Raw genomic sequence first — 17,700 nt, 5'->3', positions numbered from 1 at the left:
AAAGTCCACTTACCCAGAATTCAGGAAATAAAACACAGACAGCTTCTCCGGCAGGGTCTCTGAGAGCCTCTGTGCATAATCCACGATGTTGTCGTGCAGGTATCGGCTGTTGGTGTTGAGCACCTGGTTCTGTTCGTGTGCCGCCTGGACCACGAGAGGGTGGCAGTGGCCAACTGGAAGAGGGCCACCTCCATTACATGGTGGCTCTGCTCAGCCAGTCCCACTGGGCCTCCCCAGCCTGGCCCCATCCATAAACCTAGCAGAGCAGTTGTGGGGGAGGGGTGGGGAGGAGAGAGGGGAGTCTGAAGACAGGTGTGTGTGACAGAGATGCTGGTTCCGGAAAGGCGTCCCTGAGATTCTGGCAGAAGAAAAACGTCATTGACAAAATCCCTATCTAGCAAATCCAGGTCTTTAAGGGAGCTTCTTGAGGCCTGTTCGACAGACAGTATGTGGGGCGCGTCTGCGGGCAGGCCCGACCTCTTTGCTAGTCAGGGGGGCTGGAGGCAATGCTGATTGCCAACAGCCAGGGGTTACAACAGTGAACATGTGCTGAGGGCTCACCACGTGCCAGGCACACTCAAAGCAAATTATCCAAATTAACTCACTTATTTCTCCAAAACACCTTGAGGTAAATATTACGTTTATTTTGCAGATCAGCAAACTGAAGCACAGAGAATTAAGTAGCTTGCCCAGGAGCACAGAGTTAAGTGGAAGGCAGGGACATGAACTCAGGTAGTCTGGACTAGAGGCCCTGCATTTTTTGTTTTGAAGATTTTAATTATTTACTTGAGAGAGAGAGAGATTGAGAGAACAAGTGTGTGTGGGGGTGGGTAGGGGCAGGGGGAGAGGGACAAGCAGGCTCCCGGCTGAGCAGGGGCTTGATCCCAGGACCCTGAGATCATGACCAGAGCTGAAGGAGGATGCTTAACCGACTAAGCCATCCAGGTGCCCCTAGAGACCCTGCTTTTACCCTCTACTTCATTAACTCCTAATATGTCTGCTGGGTTACAGGCTCCCTTTGGCTCCATCAGCTCTGGCAGCCCCACCTGGACAGCTGAATTCCTACTTCAGTTTCCTTGCTTAGCACCTGAGAAGGTCGCTGGGGCTGAAGCCCTGCCATGACCCCCAGCACCTGGCCAGGGCTCTGCTGTGTGGCTGGTCACGGCCAGGTGGAATGACGCTCTCTGAGCTGGCCCCCAGTCCCAAGAGGAACTGGACTTCAGACCTAGGTTTGTCTGGTTTAGCACAGCAGCCGCGCGGAAACTCTACAGTAGCTACACCTGAAAGACTGGGCTCCTCTGCTCAGCTCAAGCTCTCCACCTGTCTCTACAATCTCGGGATCACCCGGGACCAGGTTCACAGCCTCAGCCCCCTCCCCTGCCCCACCGGCCCGCGGTATGATACTAACCATGAGCCACGTTGTTGATACAGTCGAGGTATTCTGCACCCTGTTCATCATACAAATACTGTCCTTGGCCCCGGACAATCTTAATAGGATCCTCAGGATAAAAGAGTCTGCAAGAATTGCTGTGGGGACAGCAAGCAGGGGACAGCCACGTCTGAAGACCTGACGGGACAAGAGCACCCGCCGCAGACACCGTCCCCTTCCCCCCGAGTTTCTGGAAGGCACAAAAGCTTGAAGGGCGCAGTGTGCTTCCCTGCTTCTAGACCCCCACTGTACAGGTGGCTGGGAAGGAGGAAAGTGATGGCTCAGAAGCGGCTCCAAGTGAAACTGCCTAAGTCACTGGGAGGCTGTATGGCCCTGCTCATTTCTGCAGGTGCCCGCCTTAGTCCCTTGGATCCCCAAGGGAAGGTGGGGGCCCCTCAGGGCGGCGAGGGAGGGCGCCCCATCAGGTGGCCGCCGCTCGGTCCTGAGGGTCCCGGCCGGCCGAGCGCCTCCGAGCGTCTCCGTAGCCCGCCGGGGTCGGCCCCTAGCTCCCGCCGGGGCTGCCTCACGCGCCCTCCCGGTGCTGGGTGGACCGTCCCTCTAAGGCTTCCCGAGAAACGCCCCCCCACGCCCACCCTTCGTCTGAACCTTCAGTCCCCTTCCGGGTCACCCTCCGGCCAGGCCCAGGTCCCGGAGGAGGTCCTGCCCGGAGCCGGGGCAGAGGCCTTCAGGGAGCGCAGTGGGGCGGCCCGGCGAGGGCGCGCGGGGGCGGGGGCGGGGGCGGCGCGGAGCTGGGGCCGCGCGGCCGGGGCTGCGGTCCCGGGGCTCCGCCGGCTCCGCGGGCTCCGCGCTCAACGTGCGCGCGTCGTGCGGGCGCGCACCGCCCCTCGCTACCGTCTCGGTACCTTAGCAGCCGCCGCCTCAGGGCCAGCGTCTCGACCTTCCCGCGCCGATCGGCGGCCATGGCACCGGGCGCGTAGCCGCGCCGAGACTGCGCCGAGAGGCCTCTCGCGTGCTCGGCCGCCAGGCCCCGCTCCGCTCCGCCCCGGCCCCGCCCCGGCCCGGCCCATCTCGAGCCCCGCCCCCGGCCCGGCCCCGCCCCGGCCCCGCCCCGGCCCATCTCGAGCGCCGCCCCCCGCCCAGGCCCCGCCCAGGCCCCGCCCAGGCCCCGCCCAGGCCCCGCCCACAGGCCCATCTCGAGCCCTGCCCCGGCCCCGCCCTTGCGTCTCTCCCGACGCTGCACTTTCCCTCCGCGAAGGAAGGGCTCCGGGGTGAGCCCGCTGCGGCTCCGTCTCGCAGCAGCCTTCTGAGGTCAGGGCTGAGGCTCCGAGTCGCCTCCTGCTGTATCGCATGGGCTGCCCCGTGAGCGTTAACCGGGGATGGGTGACAGACACCTAGCCCGGGGCCTCAGGGTGGGAGAGGAGACGGTCGGTGCGCGGCAGGGGGCTGCGTGCCTGGGGCCGACCTGCGACTTCCGACTTCCCAGTCTCCTGAACCAGCAGCGGGAGGGCTCAGTGTCACTGCCGGGACTGACCGGGGGGGGGTCACGGGCATGGGCAGCACGCCTCCTGCTGGCACCCAGGCAGGGGGAGCAGAGACGTCGGAACTCTCAGAGAGCCCATGCAGTGTCGAGGCAGGAAGAGAGTTGGGAGGCCTGCTGAGCCTTCCAGTGCGTGGCCGGGAGACCCAGCCCGGAAGGAGGGAGGCTTTGCTCCCAGGCACAGAGCAAGTGTGGAGCCCAGGCTGGACTCCAGTCAGGGTCTGTCTGATGGTCAGTCCAGTGAATGAGAAGCAAGCAATCATCCCCCATGGGCTGGGCAGCTGGGCTACCAGAGAGCTAACCCCAACTGGGGTGAGGCCCTGGGACTTTGTGCCTTGGCAAGCCTCTCAGAACAAGGGACCTGGGTTGCATCCTGAACAGGCTGAGGAAGAGGAGGTTCCCTTCTGCCACCTTTCATGAGTTTCAGCCTCCTCCCTGCTTCGCTCCCTCATCGCTGATTTCTTCATCTCTTCCCCATTGCTGTAAAATGCTTAACGTATTTATTAAAGAACATTTGGAATTTGTTTTTTTTTTTTAATTGTGGTGGTATGGGGGCACCTGGGTGGCTCAGTGGTTGAGGGTCTGCCTTCGGCTCAGGTTGTATCCAGGGTCCTGGGATCCAGTGCTGCAGGGCACTCCCTGCAGGGAGCCTGCTTCTCCCTCTGCCTGTGTCTCTGCCTCTCTCTCCGTGTCTTTCATGAATAAATAAATAAAATCTAAAAAAAAAAATTGTGGTATCATATAAATAACCGTACCACTGAAACCATTTTTATTTTATTTTTAAAATATTTTATTTATTCATAAGACAGAGAGAAGAGGGAGGTGGGCAGAGACACAGGCAGAGGGAGGAGGAGGAGGCTCCATGCTGGGAGCCCCATGCAGGACTCAATCCCGGGGCTCCACAATCATGCCCTGGGCGAAGGCCACGCTAAACCGCTGAGTCACCGGGACTGCCCTGAAACCATTTTAAAGTGTACAATTCAGTGGGATTCAGTACATTCACATCGTGCAACCATCACCACCATCCATTTCCGAACTTCTTTGTCTTCCCAAACTGATTTAGAAGGACTGTCCTGATTTCCCTCCCCCCCCAGAAAAAACATAAAAAATAATTTGTACCTAAAAATAAATAAATAAATAAATAAATAAATAAATAAATAAATAAATAAATAAAATAGAAGGGGTTGGGGGTGGGTGGGTAGGGAGCCTGAGAATCCTGTTTGGGCCCCATCTTTGGCAGCTCAGAGAAGTCAGGTTGGCTCAGGGACTCTTCCTGCCTTGGGGTAAGGGGGTGAAGGTTGCAGTTCATATCTCATCCATTCCTGGGGTGTCCAGGTCCAGGAGGTAGTACAGCTGGAGGTCTGAGCAGACTCGGCTATTTCCTGGATGGAGAGTGTCTCCCACAGGGTCAGTACAACACCAGGAAGCTTCACCTTCCTGCTCAGAAAAGCCCACTCCTTGCCTCTGGGCCCTATGCCCACTACTCCTCTGTTACCTCATGCATCAGCTTCGAGGTACCATCAGAGGCCAAGAGGGCAGAGGATGGGAGGCAGTGGCTGAAACCGGATCTGAGTGCCAGGAGTGTCCCCCAATCATTGTGACAACCGCACATACCCCATGTGTTCCTAGCAGTATCCTGGGGATCAGGAGGAAGCCTGGGTAAGCCCATTCCTCTTCCACCTCCGTTCGTCTGGAGAAGGGGATAGTAATCCTTGTGCTAGTGTAGCTGCCATGGCACACACTGGGGCTCAGTAATTGTGCTTCCCTCGCTTTGGAAGGGGGTGGTTGGAGGCAGAGCTACCTCTCTTTGCAGAGACGCAAAGCTTCAGTCCTTAAGGCTCAGCTGTGAGGCAGGGGACAACCCCGAGTCTCAGCTGGGACCTGAAGCACATCATTCACTCTTCTAGTCTCTTGTCCCCAACCCAAGCTCTTGGAGGACTCCATCAGCTTGAACTTTGAAGCTTGTGAAATGTGCAGACCTGATGATACACGGTGTGCGGCCACAAGGGGGCAGCAGTGGGCCACCAATGAGCTGGGATGTCTGGGGCCGTGGGAACATGTGGCTTCTGCCCCCCCAGGAGCATAGCCCTACCAATCCCCCATCATCAGGACACTGTCTAGCAGACTCCATGCCCCGCCAGACAATTTGGAAGGATAAACTGGTGGTTATCCAAGAACCTGGGCCCCATCTGCCTGTCACCCTGTCCTGGCTGTGTGTCCTTGGGGAGGTGACTAACTGCTCCATCATTTATAAAGTGGAAACAGGGACACCAATCATATAGGTCCTGTCCTTCATGGGACTGGTTATGGGATCCAGGGAGGCACCTGGCTGGAGGGAGGAGCGGATTACAGACTGTGGAGCACATTCGATTGGTGAAGTTATGCTGGGGCTCCAAAGGATGCTTGGGTGCCCAGTGATCTCCATCAGTTGCCAGAGCCCCATTGTGCTTCTGTCCCTTTCCATACTACTGGCCTCCCCGGTGAGCCACACAACTGGCCGACAAGTAGTATGGCCTGCCACTTATTTCCACTTAGGGAGACAGAGGCGGGGACATCACACTTTCTTCCTCCCTAGCAGTACATGGCCAGGCCTCTTCTGCATAGTGAGGAGGCCATGTAGCTTGGTCTGGGGCAGGTCATGGGGGACATCTCGAACCGTGGCCTCCTTAGATGTCAGCCCTTGTAAGGAGACCTGCAGGCCTGTTCTTGTCTACACTATCCTGGATGTGCTTGATTTTGTCATCTGTGAAATAGACATATTCACTGGGCTTCTCTCCCAGGGTCGTTACAAGGATGAGCTGGGATGAGGGAAGTTGAAACACTGCAAGACTGTGGCCCTTGCTTGCTCCCCTACTTGGTGTGGAGAAGGGAGGAGATTTAGAACCATGAGTGCTTTCTGGTGTCTGACCCATCCCAGGGGTAAACATTGCTGTCCCATTTTACAGAGGAGGTGGTAGGTTTGAATTTTCTAAGTGACAGCTGCAACAAGATCCACTCTCCCACATTTTCTCCTTAAAATAACAGTGTTAATTCTTACCCATTGAATTAGGGTGTACCTCTGATCCCGGCAGGAAGTGATACCATATGATTTCTGAGGCTTGGCCACAAAAGGTCACCAGCCTGCCACTGGTGATCTGGGACAATCACCATGGGGACCCATGCTCTGCAGAAGCCCAGGACACATAGAGAGGGGTCCTGGCCCTCTGAGGTCCCCGCTGCCAGCCAGCATCAACCACCATGCATGGGAGAGCTTGAGTGACAACTACCCGGCTGAGCCCATTGAGAGAGAAATATTATTGGTTTAAGGTAAGCTTGGAGGTGATCTGTCATGCAGCAGTCATTGGTCACTGGATCAGAGGAGCATCTGGGAACTCCATGACATGAGTGAGAGGACACAGGGCTGAGCCGGCATATGGCAGAGCCAGGCTGTGGGTCTGTCTTTCTAACCCCAAACCCTATCTCTGCCCTGACCTTGAACAAACTTCCTCTGGTTTCTGGGGTGGCTCTGATCTGGGGAGCGTCCCCTTGTCCCTCCCCCCACCCCCAGAGGTGCTCAGCGGCAGTGTGCAAGGAGAAGCACACCCATACACACATTGTGGTTTATTACACGCGGCAGTTTCCGTCTATACAGAGAAGGGAGGCAAGCAGCTGTACTGGATGGAGGTTGCAGCTGGGATCCCTTGCCAGGGGTGGGGAAGCCTCTCTCCTCAGGGCACCAGTGGCTGGGTCTCAGACCCCCTGCTCAGGCTATAGCCCAGAACCAGCCCCGAGGCTTTCTTGGTCTGCACAGCTCATCCGAAGGGGCAGTTGAGGCAGGCTGACCAGAGTTCTCTTGGGTGGGAGAGCTGAGGCCGGTGCAACCCAAACTCTGAGCTGCAGGCCAGTCTCCTTGGGCTCTCAAAGTCCTGTCATGACCTTCTTTTGGGTGATGCGAGACAGGCGGGAAGTGGCAGCCACTCCAGTCTGGGACCCACTGTCCTCCACACTCAGGGATCACGAGGCTTCTTTGCAGCTGGGTCCACAGGCAGTGGTCACAGTGCGTGGCCTCTTCTCCAGGCCAGAGGACACATGTTCTCTTGGCAGGCTGGGCTCCTGAAGCCTACTGGACTTGGTGGGAGCTAGGCCTGCTGGGGGTGCCCCCCAGAGCTCCCAGCACCCGGCTGCAAGTGCTGGGCAGGAATCTGATCCTGCCCTGGGGAACCCAGGGCCCAGACGGGCACTAAGGGGTGGGCAGCTGGTTGTGGCTGAGTCCACAGGCCAGAGAGGCTGGGACCCTTCTGGATGGAGTGGGCTCCAGGGCTCCAGGGTTCAGGGGGCAGTCTCTCTGCTAATCAGGTGGCTGAAGGCCCAACCCAGCATCTTTGCAGCCTCTCCTGAGCCAGACACTTTCACCCTCGTCTCCTTTCTGGGATAAGCCAAGTCTCATGGCTGCCCCCTCAACCAAGTACACAGCTCCCCTGGACTGGCCTGTCTACTTTCCGGCCAGCTTCACATGCTGATCATTCTGGCACTGGGCCAGGCACACTCTTGAATGTTAGAAGGCCACAGGTGGTGCATCCCGTGAAAAAAAGATCAATATATTACTGTTTTTTGTTTTTTGTTTTTTTTTTTACAAAAATTAAAAACGTCCACACGCAACTGTACAGGTTGTGGCTGGGTACGGGGGTCACTGGAAGAGAAGAGACAGGCGGAAGGTGAGGAGGGAGGCCCCAGAGGCCTCGCCCTGGTCTGGGTTTCCTGTCCTGCCCAATTTTTCTAGAACAGGTGTGCCCTCAAATCTCTCATCCCCAGCTCATGGCTTCCCCACCCCCCTCAGTAGGGCAGTTGGGACGAAGTCCCAGGGTACGTGGGTGGCTTTGCCCTAGCTGGGCCAGGTGCCGAGTAAGCCCAGAATAACCAACAGGGTGGGCCGTGCATCACCACCTAGGACCACAGCCCCAAGCCCTGGGCCACATGATGGGAGAGTCAAAACTAGGGTCACATCATCATGGGAAACCCGGCTATTCTGTCCCTGTGTGGGGAGCTGCAGATACCAGCCCCCACAGCCCCCCTTGCTGGCCCCCTCCTCCCAATCTGTCCTAGAGACTCTCCCCTGTGAGGTACCTTATGCCAGCAGCCAGGCACTGGCAGTCCATCAGGGCCCTGGAAAAGAGAAATGTTTCAGCGATGGGGATGGGGGACCGATCAGCTCCCTACACTCCAAATAGTCTTGCCCTGGGTGTAGGGTGTCTTGCCCTGTGGGAGGAGGCCCCTGAAGCAGGGCCCAAATGCTCCTTCACCTAGGTAGTTGGGTCACGAGATGAGACATGAGGGCCTGTGTTCACTCTGAGTGAGTGCACCCCTGTGGGGCTTTGTTGGGACATTCCAGCAGGGGACAGAACCAGGACTTGTGCTTGAATGTGTTGGCCAGGAGCAGGGCCTGGCCCTGGCCCCAGCCCTGGCCCCCTGAGGGGTTGCATGGCCTCCCTCCTGGTAGCCATGACAGTGGCTCTGGCCCCTCACACTGGGGGCCTGAGAGCTCTCAGGAGTTTCTTCAAGAGTGTCTGAAGGACAGTCCAGGGAGCAGGATGCCCGTCTGGCCTGGCCTGGTCCCCGTTTTTGGATCTGAGTGGCAGACAGAGTAGGCTGAGGCTCTCAGGGTACAGATCGGGGTGTGAGGGGCTGGGGTTGTCTGGGGCACCAGCGATGCCAATGCTGGCTCAGCACTCAGACACAAAGGGGTGGGGCAGGTTTCAGGTGGCCCAGCAGCAGAGCTGGAGAGGGACAGGCTGACCCATCAATCAGTCCAAAGTCCCTGCAGAACCCCAGTTTGGGAAAACACTGCACTCTGGAGGCAGCCATGGGAGCACAGGCCCTGGAACTCTGCGCATCCACCAGGGCACTGGCTGGGACCCAAAGAGAAGTGGGGAGGAGGGGCAGGCAGGACAGGAAGGCAGGATAGGGGGTGGGATTCAGAGTAGGGGGCACAAGCACCCAGATGTCCCGCCCAGCACAGCACAACACAGCACACAGCAGGCCAGACCTCGTACCACAGGGCAGGGCCCGCTGCCCCTGGCCAGGGCCCTGGAGCCCGGCGCCCCTCGCTTGCCTCCACAGCTAGGATATTCCTGTTTGAAAGATGAAGGCTGAATGACTTGGAGAGAAGTCTTGGCCCAGGGCCGGGGCTGTGAGGCTGGGCCACCGCATCCCCCTGGCAACCCTGCACCTCATGTGTATGCCTACCTCTCTGCTCTTCTTGTTTTTTTCTCATTCACTCCTCAAGACCTCTGGGGATAGGGACGAACACCCCCACTGCACGGATGAGGAGACTCATGGATGAGGAGAACAGAGGCCAGTGTGACTTATGGTCAGAGGACCAGGCCTCTGGGGTTCCTCACCCTGATGCCCCTTTGGAAGGTGGCTGGGAGTGGCTATCTGCTCACTCTTAGCATGGAAACTCCCTGCTTTGTCTTGCCTGTCTTTTCTGAGCTCCATGGGAGAGTCTGACGTGTGAACCCTCTCTGCCCTCGGTACTGGGTGGTTGGGGACTAAATCGTGGTTACTTCAGGCCCAAGGTCTCGTCGCCATCAGAAGCTGATATGAGAGAGAAAGAAAGGAGGAAGGCATAGGGAACAGGGAAGGACTCTGGGGGACACAGAGGAGGCGCATGGGTGTGTCAGGGCCACCCATACCAGCCAAAGCCTCCTCCTTGGAGCACCTGGGTGGCTCAGTGGCTGAGCATCTGCCTCTGGCTCAGGTCATGATCCCAGGGTCCTGGGATGAAGTCCTCCATCGGACTCCCTGCAAGGCGTCTGCTTCTCCCTCTGCCTGTGTCTCTGCCTCTCTTTCTGTGTCTCTCATGAATAAATAAATAAAATCTTTAAAAAAAAAGCCTCCTCCTTGGGGCCTACACCCAGAGAGGTAAGAGTGCCCTGATCCCTGTGAGGGCCAAGGAAGCTGAGAAAAGAAGGGCAGTGACCCTGGCAAACACTCTGCCCTGGGCCCTGCCTCCATCTGTGGAGGGGCTGGGGGGTCTCCTGGAGCCATGCCGACGGAGGGGAGTCAGGACCAGAGTGAGAGGAGTGACACGATGGCAGTGACAGCCATGGTGGTCTCCCCGAGGACAGAGAAGACGCTGGCCTGACCTTGGCCTGGGGCAGCAAAGACCTGGGTCAGGGCTCCCACTCTGCTCCGACACGTACCACAGGACATGGCTGGTCCAGGCCTGGCGGTCCTGGCTCACCCTTCTGGCCCTTCACGCCTTTCCGGCCCGGGACGCCTCGTTCCCCCTGCACAAGGAGGGAAATGCGGGGGATGGTTGTGGCTGCAGGGCCCAGGACCCCTCTTCCAAGTCTCAAAGAGATGGGCCTCCAGCCAGCAGCCACCCCTGTCCTACTATCCCCACCCCAGCCTTCACCTGCCTTGGCTCATATCTTGCCACCACTCCCACCCCCCGTTCTCTCCACCTGCCCCCACCTTCTCTCCACGTTCGCTCCGGTCACCTTTCTCTCCTCGGGGTCCAGGGAAACCCTGGCAAAAAGAATACAGTGAGGTTTGAGGTGTGCTATCCCTCTCCATGACCCTCCCATCCATCACTGCCTTGCCCTAGGCAGATCAGTGGTACAAACTGGCCCAGCGCCAACTCCTAGGTGACACATGTGCTGGGTGCCTGGCTGATTTAGAGAAAAGCATGCATTCAAGATGCCAGCACTGCTTCCTCCAGAGGAGAACACCATCGGTGTCTCTGGACAGAAGCCCTCAGGCAGAGGGACACCTGGGTGGCTCAGTGGTTGAGCATTTGCCTTTAGCTTAGGGCATGATCCCGGGGTCCAGGGATTGAGTCCCACCTTGGGATCCCCACGGGGAGCCTGCTTCTCCCTCTGCCTATGTCTCTGCCTCTCTCTCTGTGTCTCTCATGAATAAATAAATAAAATCTTAGGGAAAAAAAAAAGAAGGCCTCAGGTAGAGCCCCTGGCAAGGGGTTTTCTCTCCCATCACTGCCAGATGCAGCAGGGCATGGCTAGGGACATGGAAATTCATGGAAGTTTACGCCACCAATTTTGTCAGACTGAGAAATGGTGACCTGTTGTCTGCCTCTGGCTGAATCTCTTATACACCTACCCACCCCTCCATCCACCTGTCCATTTATCCATCTACCCATGGAGGCAACATTTCCAAGCATCCACTAGGAACTGGGTTGTGGGCTGTATGCCAAGGACAGAGAAACAGATTTGATATGTCTCCTTTCTCCCCCTATTTATTTTCTGTTCCTTATGATGTTTTGACATCTTAAAGAACTTGCTGGGTAGGGAGAGGCTGGCTAGGGGGCGTAGCAGAGGGCTGGTCTGGGAGCACATTTCATGTGTAAGCCAACAATCTCCCAATCACCCCCTTTATCTGCTTCCCACACACCATCTGATGATGCTTCCCCTGCCCCAAGTCATCCCCGGGCCAGGTACCAGGAGAGCGACACCACCCCTCCAGCCTGGAGCCTGCCTGCACTCTTCACACCTTTTTACTAGCCAGTCCTCAACTGTTTCCTCTGCCCTGCCTGCCTTTTGCAAGGAAACCCCTATAAACACTGCCCTCCACTCCTTTCTTTCCCCCCCGACTAAACGTGGTGCTTCCCCATGTGACCCTCCATAGCGAGGTGAGCCCTTCTCTAAGGAAACATAAGTAACGCACTCTTCCTTTACTGGCATTGACCTCTGTGGGTTGTCACTCGGTCACATGCATAAATTAAAACCCCACAGGAACAAATGTGACACTTCCTTCGTGGTCTCATGTGACAGGCAAGAGGGTATAGAAGACAATGGTCAATGCTCAACGGCATAGGATGAACCAGATGCCATGGGGAACCAGGGAGACAGGCTATTCTATCCAGGTATGAGGCCAGGGAGGCTTCTGAGCAGATTCCCCATGTTGGCTGGACCAGGTGGAGTGGGTGCGGAGCCAGAGGCTTGCCAGAGCAGGTAGGCGTGGCTTTGAGATGCCACTCTGAGCTCCAGGCCTCCTAGGAGCAACTGTGGTCTCACTGCTGGTGGCATGGTCTCTTTAGCTCCACGACCTCGTTGGGTCCAGAGCCTGAACTGGATTCAGCATTGGCTTCTTCTCTGGACACTTTTCATGGATGGGCACCATCTTCCCCATCAGAAACTCTGTGTCTACAGTTGCTCTCTAAGGTGGCATTCTCTCCTTAAAGTCTGGCACAGGCACCAGAATCCCTGCAGCCCTGCATCTGGTCACCATTCCCCTTGCAATAGCTACGAGGTGTGAACAACCCTCCCTTCATATAATCCACCCACTCTGCTCCTGGCTCCAGAAGGGAGCATGTGATCCGGGCTGGCCAATCAGGGCACTGCATTTCTTATGGCCAAGCGATATTTCAGCACTTGGGGCCAGTGAGAATTGATAAGATATGTCTAAAAGAAGAGGGTGAAGCAAATAGTCTTTCTCCAGGGTTTGGGTCTGGGAAAATGTGGGTTTGGGGCTACTGTCTCCATCCCATCACCACATGTAACTTGAAATGACACCCCCACAGGGAAAGCACAGACAAGAAAGCATGAGAGGCTGGGTTGTGTGGATCTGTGCATTGTCCCTCTGGATTTCTCAGTTAGGGCTTTAAACCAGTTTGAAATGTTTTCTGTTGCTGGCAACCAAGACACTTGATCCAATCAACTTTAGGCTAACATTTTCTCTCCTTCCCTTCCCACAATAAGGTCCTAGCTGAAGCTCCATTGTCTCACCAGGATATTGCAACACTGCTCTCTTCTTGTTCCTTTAACCTTCCTGTTCCAATGCATCATCCTTCCATCCAGTTGCCCATTACCCATCCACTCATCAACCATCCACCCATCATTCATCCATCATCCATCCACCATTATGCATCCATCATCCATCCACCCATTATCCATCCATCCATTCGTCCATCCATCATCCATCCAGCATTATCCATCCATCTTCCATCCATTTCCCATTCACCCATAATCCACCCATCTTCCACTCATCCATTACCCATCTACCATTATCCATCCATCTTCCATTCATCACCCACCCACCCATCATCCATCCAGTATTATCCATCCATCCACCCATTCATCCATCCATTCATCCATCCATCATCCACCCACCCACCCATCGTCCATTCAGCATTATCTATCCATCTTCTATCCACCCATCATCCATCCACCATTATCCATCCGTCATCCAACCACCCATTATCCATCCATTCATCAATCCGTTTATCCATCCATTCATCCTCCACCCACCCATCATCCATCCACCATTATCCCATCTTCTATCCACCCATCATCCATCTATCTTCTATTCATCCATCTTCCACTCATCCATTATCCATCCATATTCCATTCATCACCCATCCACCCATCGTCTATCCATCTTCTATTCACCCATCATCCACCAACCTATCATCTACCCACCCATTATCCACCTATCATCCTTCCATCTATCTTCCATCCACTCATCTTCCACCCATCCATTATCCATCCATCCACCTATCACTCATCCATGAATCATCCATCCACCCATCATCTATCTACCCATCTTCCATCCGTCTATCACTCATCCATCCATCCACTCATCAAGTACTTACTCTGGGCTATGAACTAGACTTGGCACTGGGGACACAGAGGGATCCAGTTAGTTGGAGTCCCAGCCATGGGGAATGGGGTCACATCCAAGCCAAGCAGATCAGATTACTGTATGGCCAGCAAAGGGCAGAAGGTACATAGAGGAGGAGCCTGATCACAGTGAACGATGAGATACTTACATCTAGTCCTGGCTCCCCGGGTCTTCCCTGAGGAAAGATAAAGAGGAGGTATGAGAGGCCCGTGGTGGGGGGGGGGTGTGTGTGTGCCAGGAACACTACTGCTGAGACGTTCAGCCTTGTGAGTTGTCTACAAGCCTGATTTCTGGCCCTGGGTCAGTGTGTTGCAGGGGTTGAGTCCCCACGGCCAAGTGACACTATAAACGTGCAGTCATACTTGGGAGGCATTAAAGGAGGTTGTTACCTTTTCTCCTTTGGTTCCTGGTAGCCCAATAAGGCCCGGTGGGCCAGCTGGCCCCTGGGTGGAAAAGGAATGGGTCAAGAGGCATGACAGGTACAGAAATTAGTGCCCTGGAGGGACAAACAAGGCTCATGACACTCACAGGCAGGCCGCTGGGGCCTCTCTCACCCGCCACACCCTTCTCTCCCTTTGCTCCATCCAATCCCTGGAAGGAAAGAGTAGACATCAGTCAGGGGAAAGGAGTCAGAGAAACAGCAGGACAGGAAAGCTTGGAGCTGTGCTGGGGTGTGCAGGGCAGGGGGACAGACTCTAGGCTCTCACGGGCTTGACCCTGGCTTCCTTCCAGTGCAAATAGTAATCAGAATGAGCTGTTAAGTGTGGGCATTTTACCTTTTCCGGCATATGAGCTACCTCACAGCCATTTCACAGATAGGTAAAGAGAGGCAGAGAGACAGGCAGGGACAGGTCCAGCCACACAGCCAAGAAGCAGCAGAGCTAAGGACCAGTAGAGTTTCTTTTCTTTCTTTTTTTTTTTTTTTTTTAAGATTTATTTATTTATTTATTTATTTATGATAGACATAGAGAGAGAGAAAGGCAGAGACACTGGAGGAGGGAGAAGCAGGCTCCATGCAGGAGCCTGACGCGGGACTTGATCCCAGGTCTCCAGGATCAGGCCCTGGGCTGCAGGCGGCGCTAAACTGCTGCGCTACCGGGGCTGCCCACCAGTAGGGTTTCTAAGCCATAGCGTTGGACTTCGTCTATGCCAGCAGCTGTCTCTTTTAAACATGATCTGGGGGAGGTCTTGGGACAAAACAGAGCCAGAAGCTGCACATCTGGTCAGGCCACAGGCTGGGCTCCGCTCAGCTGTGGGATTCATGGCTGAGTCCTGCCGGCCTCTGGGTTGGAGAATCAGAGATGTGTGCTCCCGCAGGGTGAATGAGAGAGAAACCAGGCGTAGCGAGCAGTGAGGCCAGCTGGCCTCCCCCATGCAGGGCACACGGGCAGGCCATGCTCACGGTTTTAATTTAAGAGCAGAGGACAGGACATTATGTAATACACACCAAACCCAAGACTTCATGTCCAGGCTGTGGGCAGTTGAGAGACAGATGTGCGTATGGGGGCCATGCAGAGAAGTGTGTAAGGAAAGGGGGCATGGTACACGGAGGTAGAGGCAGCTGACTAGGGCTGGGGCAGAGGGACAAGGTGAAAGAACAGAGTCCCCGTGTGGGGCTAGGGGACACCAGCCTCGAGGGCATCAAGGAGGTTGCACTCCAGGGGATTCAGAGTGTTCAGGGCCTGGGGTAACGCAGAGGTGGTCAGGGGCCAAGCGTGGGGCCCATTCGCAAGGCTTTTTGGAACTATGCAGGCTGTGAGTCTGCAGTGAGTAGAGAGGTTCCCCCCACGCCCCAGAACTCACCTTGGGACCCTGGATTCCCTGAAGGCCCTGGAGGAGGACAGAGCAAATCAGAAAGGCCATCAGGTTGGGTCTGGATCTCAGAGCCACATTCCTCTTGCAGTGGTCACCCTGGCTTCTAGGCCACTCTGTAGCCCCTGTGATCCTGACCTCTGCAACCTCCCAAGCCCAGACCCAGGCTCTGCCAGATTGCTAGATATGCCCCCTCCCTGCCGGGAAGTCCTGTCCTTCTCTGGGTCACAGCTCCAAGCCTGGGCTCCCCATCCTCTGCATATCTCGGCTACTTCAAGCCAAATGTTCTTACCGTGGGGCCTGGGGGACCAGGGGGGCCAGGGGGCCCTGGCGCCACTATGATCTGGGCCTAGGAAGCAGTTAGAAGTGGATTAGACACCCCCGCTCCATCATACCTCACTCGTCCACACTTGAACACACTGGACAGTGGATGAGCCCTCTTAGGGGGGCTAGGCCCTGAGCCACTGGGCTGAGTCTTCTTCCCACCCACAGAAGAGTGCACAGGGGCTGGCCTTTGGGGTTCTCAGATGGGCCTCAGCTGGAGGACACAGCCCGAGGCTCCCTCCTTCCACCTCCCTCACTGCCCTGGGTTTGGTCAGGCCACATGGCCTTTCTGTCCCAAGGTTCAGGAACCCAGTTGGCCTGGGCCTGACACTGAGGGGAGACCTTGGTCCTCAGCAGCCCCCCTTACCAGGCTCTCCCGTAGGCTGTCAGATGCTGACTCTCCCTTCTCCCCCTTGGCGCCATCGGTGCCCTGCAGGAGAGGATGGTCTTCAGCCCTTTCTGTCCATCACCAAAAGCACCACCCACGGGTTGGTAGCTCCCCTTCCTTCCCCATGAGGCCTGCAGCATCAGCCACGAGCTGGCCTCTGCAGCTTGAAGCAGTTTCCCCTAAATTGGTGCCACTCTCTGGGTGCCCAGCAAGTGGGTTTTTGGAGAGTCCATTAAAAGCGATATAAACTGTATCCTGTGAGGTGGGTGTTGGGGGCACCCAGCGGCTCTGGAAGCAAAGACCCGGGTTTAAGACCAGCCACCTCTCTAGCTGAAGGAGCCTCATGGATGAACATCAGATGTGAAGAGGTGGCACCTGGTAGCCGCTTGAACCCACAACTATTTGAGTCCAGCCATGATGATGGTGATGGTGGCTATTTATCACGTGGCCACCACTCTCAGCCCTGTTGTACAGGCTCATGTACAGGATCTCACGAGTGGGAGACAATCATCCTCATTTTAGAGGTGGGGAAACTGAGGCCCAGGGGGGTTAGGATGCTCGTGCAGGGTTCCAGAGCTGGCAGGAGACAGAGCAGGATGCCATCCTGAGCGGTCAGCCCCCTGTCAGCTCCCTTCCACCTGTTCAGTGGCCTTGGGAGGCAGGCAGAAGGTAGGTCCTTGTACGGAGAAGGAAGAGAGTTCAGGGACTCCGAGAGTCCAAGCGGCATGGGCTGAGGCAGAGCTTCCTGTCAAAGATCGGTGGCCCGGGGCTGGGCGGTGTCAGCGGGGCCCCCCGCTGTGCCCCTCTCCCCCGCAGCTGCAGGTGGGTGGGCACGCATTGGCCTTGGAACCCCCCCGCCTGGGCAGAGCAGGGCAGGGCCAAGCAGCCACTTACCGGGAGGCCCGACAGCCCCATCTCGCCTGCCTCCCCTTTGGGTCCTGTCGGCCCAGCCTCTCCTGGGTCTCCTTTAGCTCCTTTGGGACCCTGCGAGCCACAAGAACAAGGAGTGGGTGGAAATCAGCAGGCAGGCTCCCCGCCCTGCCCCAGCGGGTCCCCGGGGCTTAGTCCGGCCAGGTTAGACTCCCCCTTCTTCAGGTGGGTCCCTGCCTCTGACCCAGGCAGTGACTGCACCAAGGGGCCCGGGTGGGCCAGCGGGGGGAGGGGTGGAGTGAGTGGGACTGGGCAGCCCCCGCAGGGGCCCTCACAGGGCTTGGGAGGGGGGTCAACCCTGTGTTCACATCTCAGACACAGGTGAGTGGAGCCCCCAACCCCCACATACCCCCCACCATCCACTCATTCCCTCTCTCCATCACGTAGTGTCGGAGGTGTGGCACACCTAGGGACCTGGCACTACAGCCACTCCCATGAATGTCAGTGATGCCCCTGACACCGTGCTGTGTGTACAGGAACACACACATAGGTGTGTACACTTACAGCAATGTTCACAGCACTCACTATACTGAGAGTAACTGTAACGGCATTAGGTAACATTTGAAGACTCTTCGCTATATCACGCACAATGCATCGCTCTCTGTTTTCCACACACAGGATTATCTCTTAATAACTGTGCCATCCTCCCCTCCCAGTGGGGAACCAGAAAGTGAGCAGCTGGCCTGAGGCCTCAGGGCA

General features: G+C 56.5%; 2 protein-coding genes across 2 annotated transcripts in view; both read right to left on the bottom strand.

The window, feature by feature from the left end:
- The window catches only part of PHYKPL (5-phosphohydroxy-L-lysine phospho-lyase), a 34,990-nt gene extending 32,562 nt beyond the window's left edge, over window positions 1-2,428 (bottom strand). Inside the window, exons 1-3 of the mRNA XM_038551809.1 lie at window positions 2,293-2,428; window positions 1,409-1,527; window positions 14-173 (exon numbers count right to left, since the gene is read on the bottom strand). Of these exons, the coding sequence (XP_038407737.1) occupies window positions 14-173; window positions 1,409-1,527; window positions 2,293-2,351 (338 nt within the window). The 5' untranslated portion in view covers window positions 2,352-2,428. The remainder of the gene's footprint in view (window positions 1-13; window positions 174-1,408; window positions 1,528-2,292) is intronic.
- Window positions 2,429-6,512: 4,084 nt separating this feature from the next.
- COL23A1 (collagen type XXIII alpha 1 chain) overlaps window positions 6,513-17,700 on the bottom strand; it is a 322,060-nt gene continuing 310,872 nt past the window's right edge. Inside the window, exons 19-29 of the mRNA XM_038551808.1 lie at window positions 16,966-17,055; window positions 16,051-16,113; window positions 15,652-15,708; window positions 15,351-15,377; window positions 14,076-14,138; window positions 13,937-13,990; window positions 13,696-13,722; window positions 10,383-10,436; window positions 10,109-10,195; window positions 8,031-8,069; window positions 6,513-7,596 (exon numbers count right to left, since the gene is read on the bottom strand). Of these exons, the coding sequence (XP_038407736.1) occupies window positions 7,594-7,596; window positions 8,031-8,069; window positions 10,109-10,195; window positions 10,383-10,436; window positions 13,696-13,722; window positions 13,937-13,990; window positions 14,076-14,138; window positions 15,351-15,377; window positions 15,652-15,708; window positions 16,051-16,113; window positions 16,966-17,055 (564 nt within the window). The 3' untranslated portion in view covers window positions 6,513-7,593. The remainder of the gene's footprint in view (window positions 7,597-8,030; window positions 8,070-10,108; window positions 10,196-10,382; window positions 10,437-13,695; window positions 13,723-13,936; window positions 13,991-14,075; window positions 14,139-15,350; window positions 15,378-15,651; window positions 15,709-16,050; window positions 16,114-16,965; window positions 17,056-17,700) is intronic.

This window comes from Canis lupus, chromosome 11 (assembly GCF_011100685.1).
Source record: "Canis lupus familiaris isolate Mischka breed German Shepherd chromosome 11, alternate assembly UU_Cfam_GSD_1.0, whole genome shotgun sequence".
NCBI classification, from domain to species: domain Eukaryota; kingdom Metazoa; phylum Chordata; class Mammalia; order Carnivora; family Canidae; genus Canis; species Canis lupus.
Note: the sequence above shows the minus strand (reverse complement) of the source record. Positions and strands in the feature narration are given on the sequence as shown.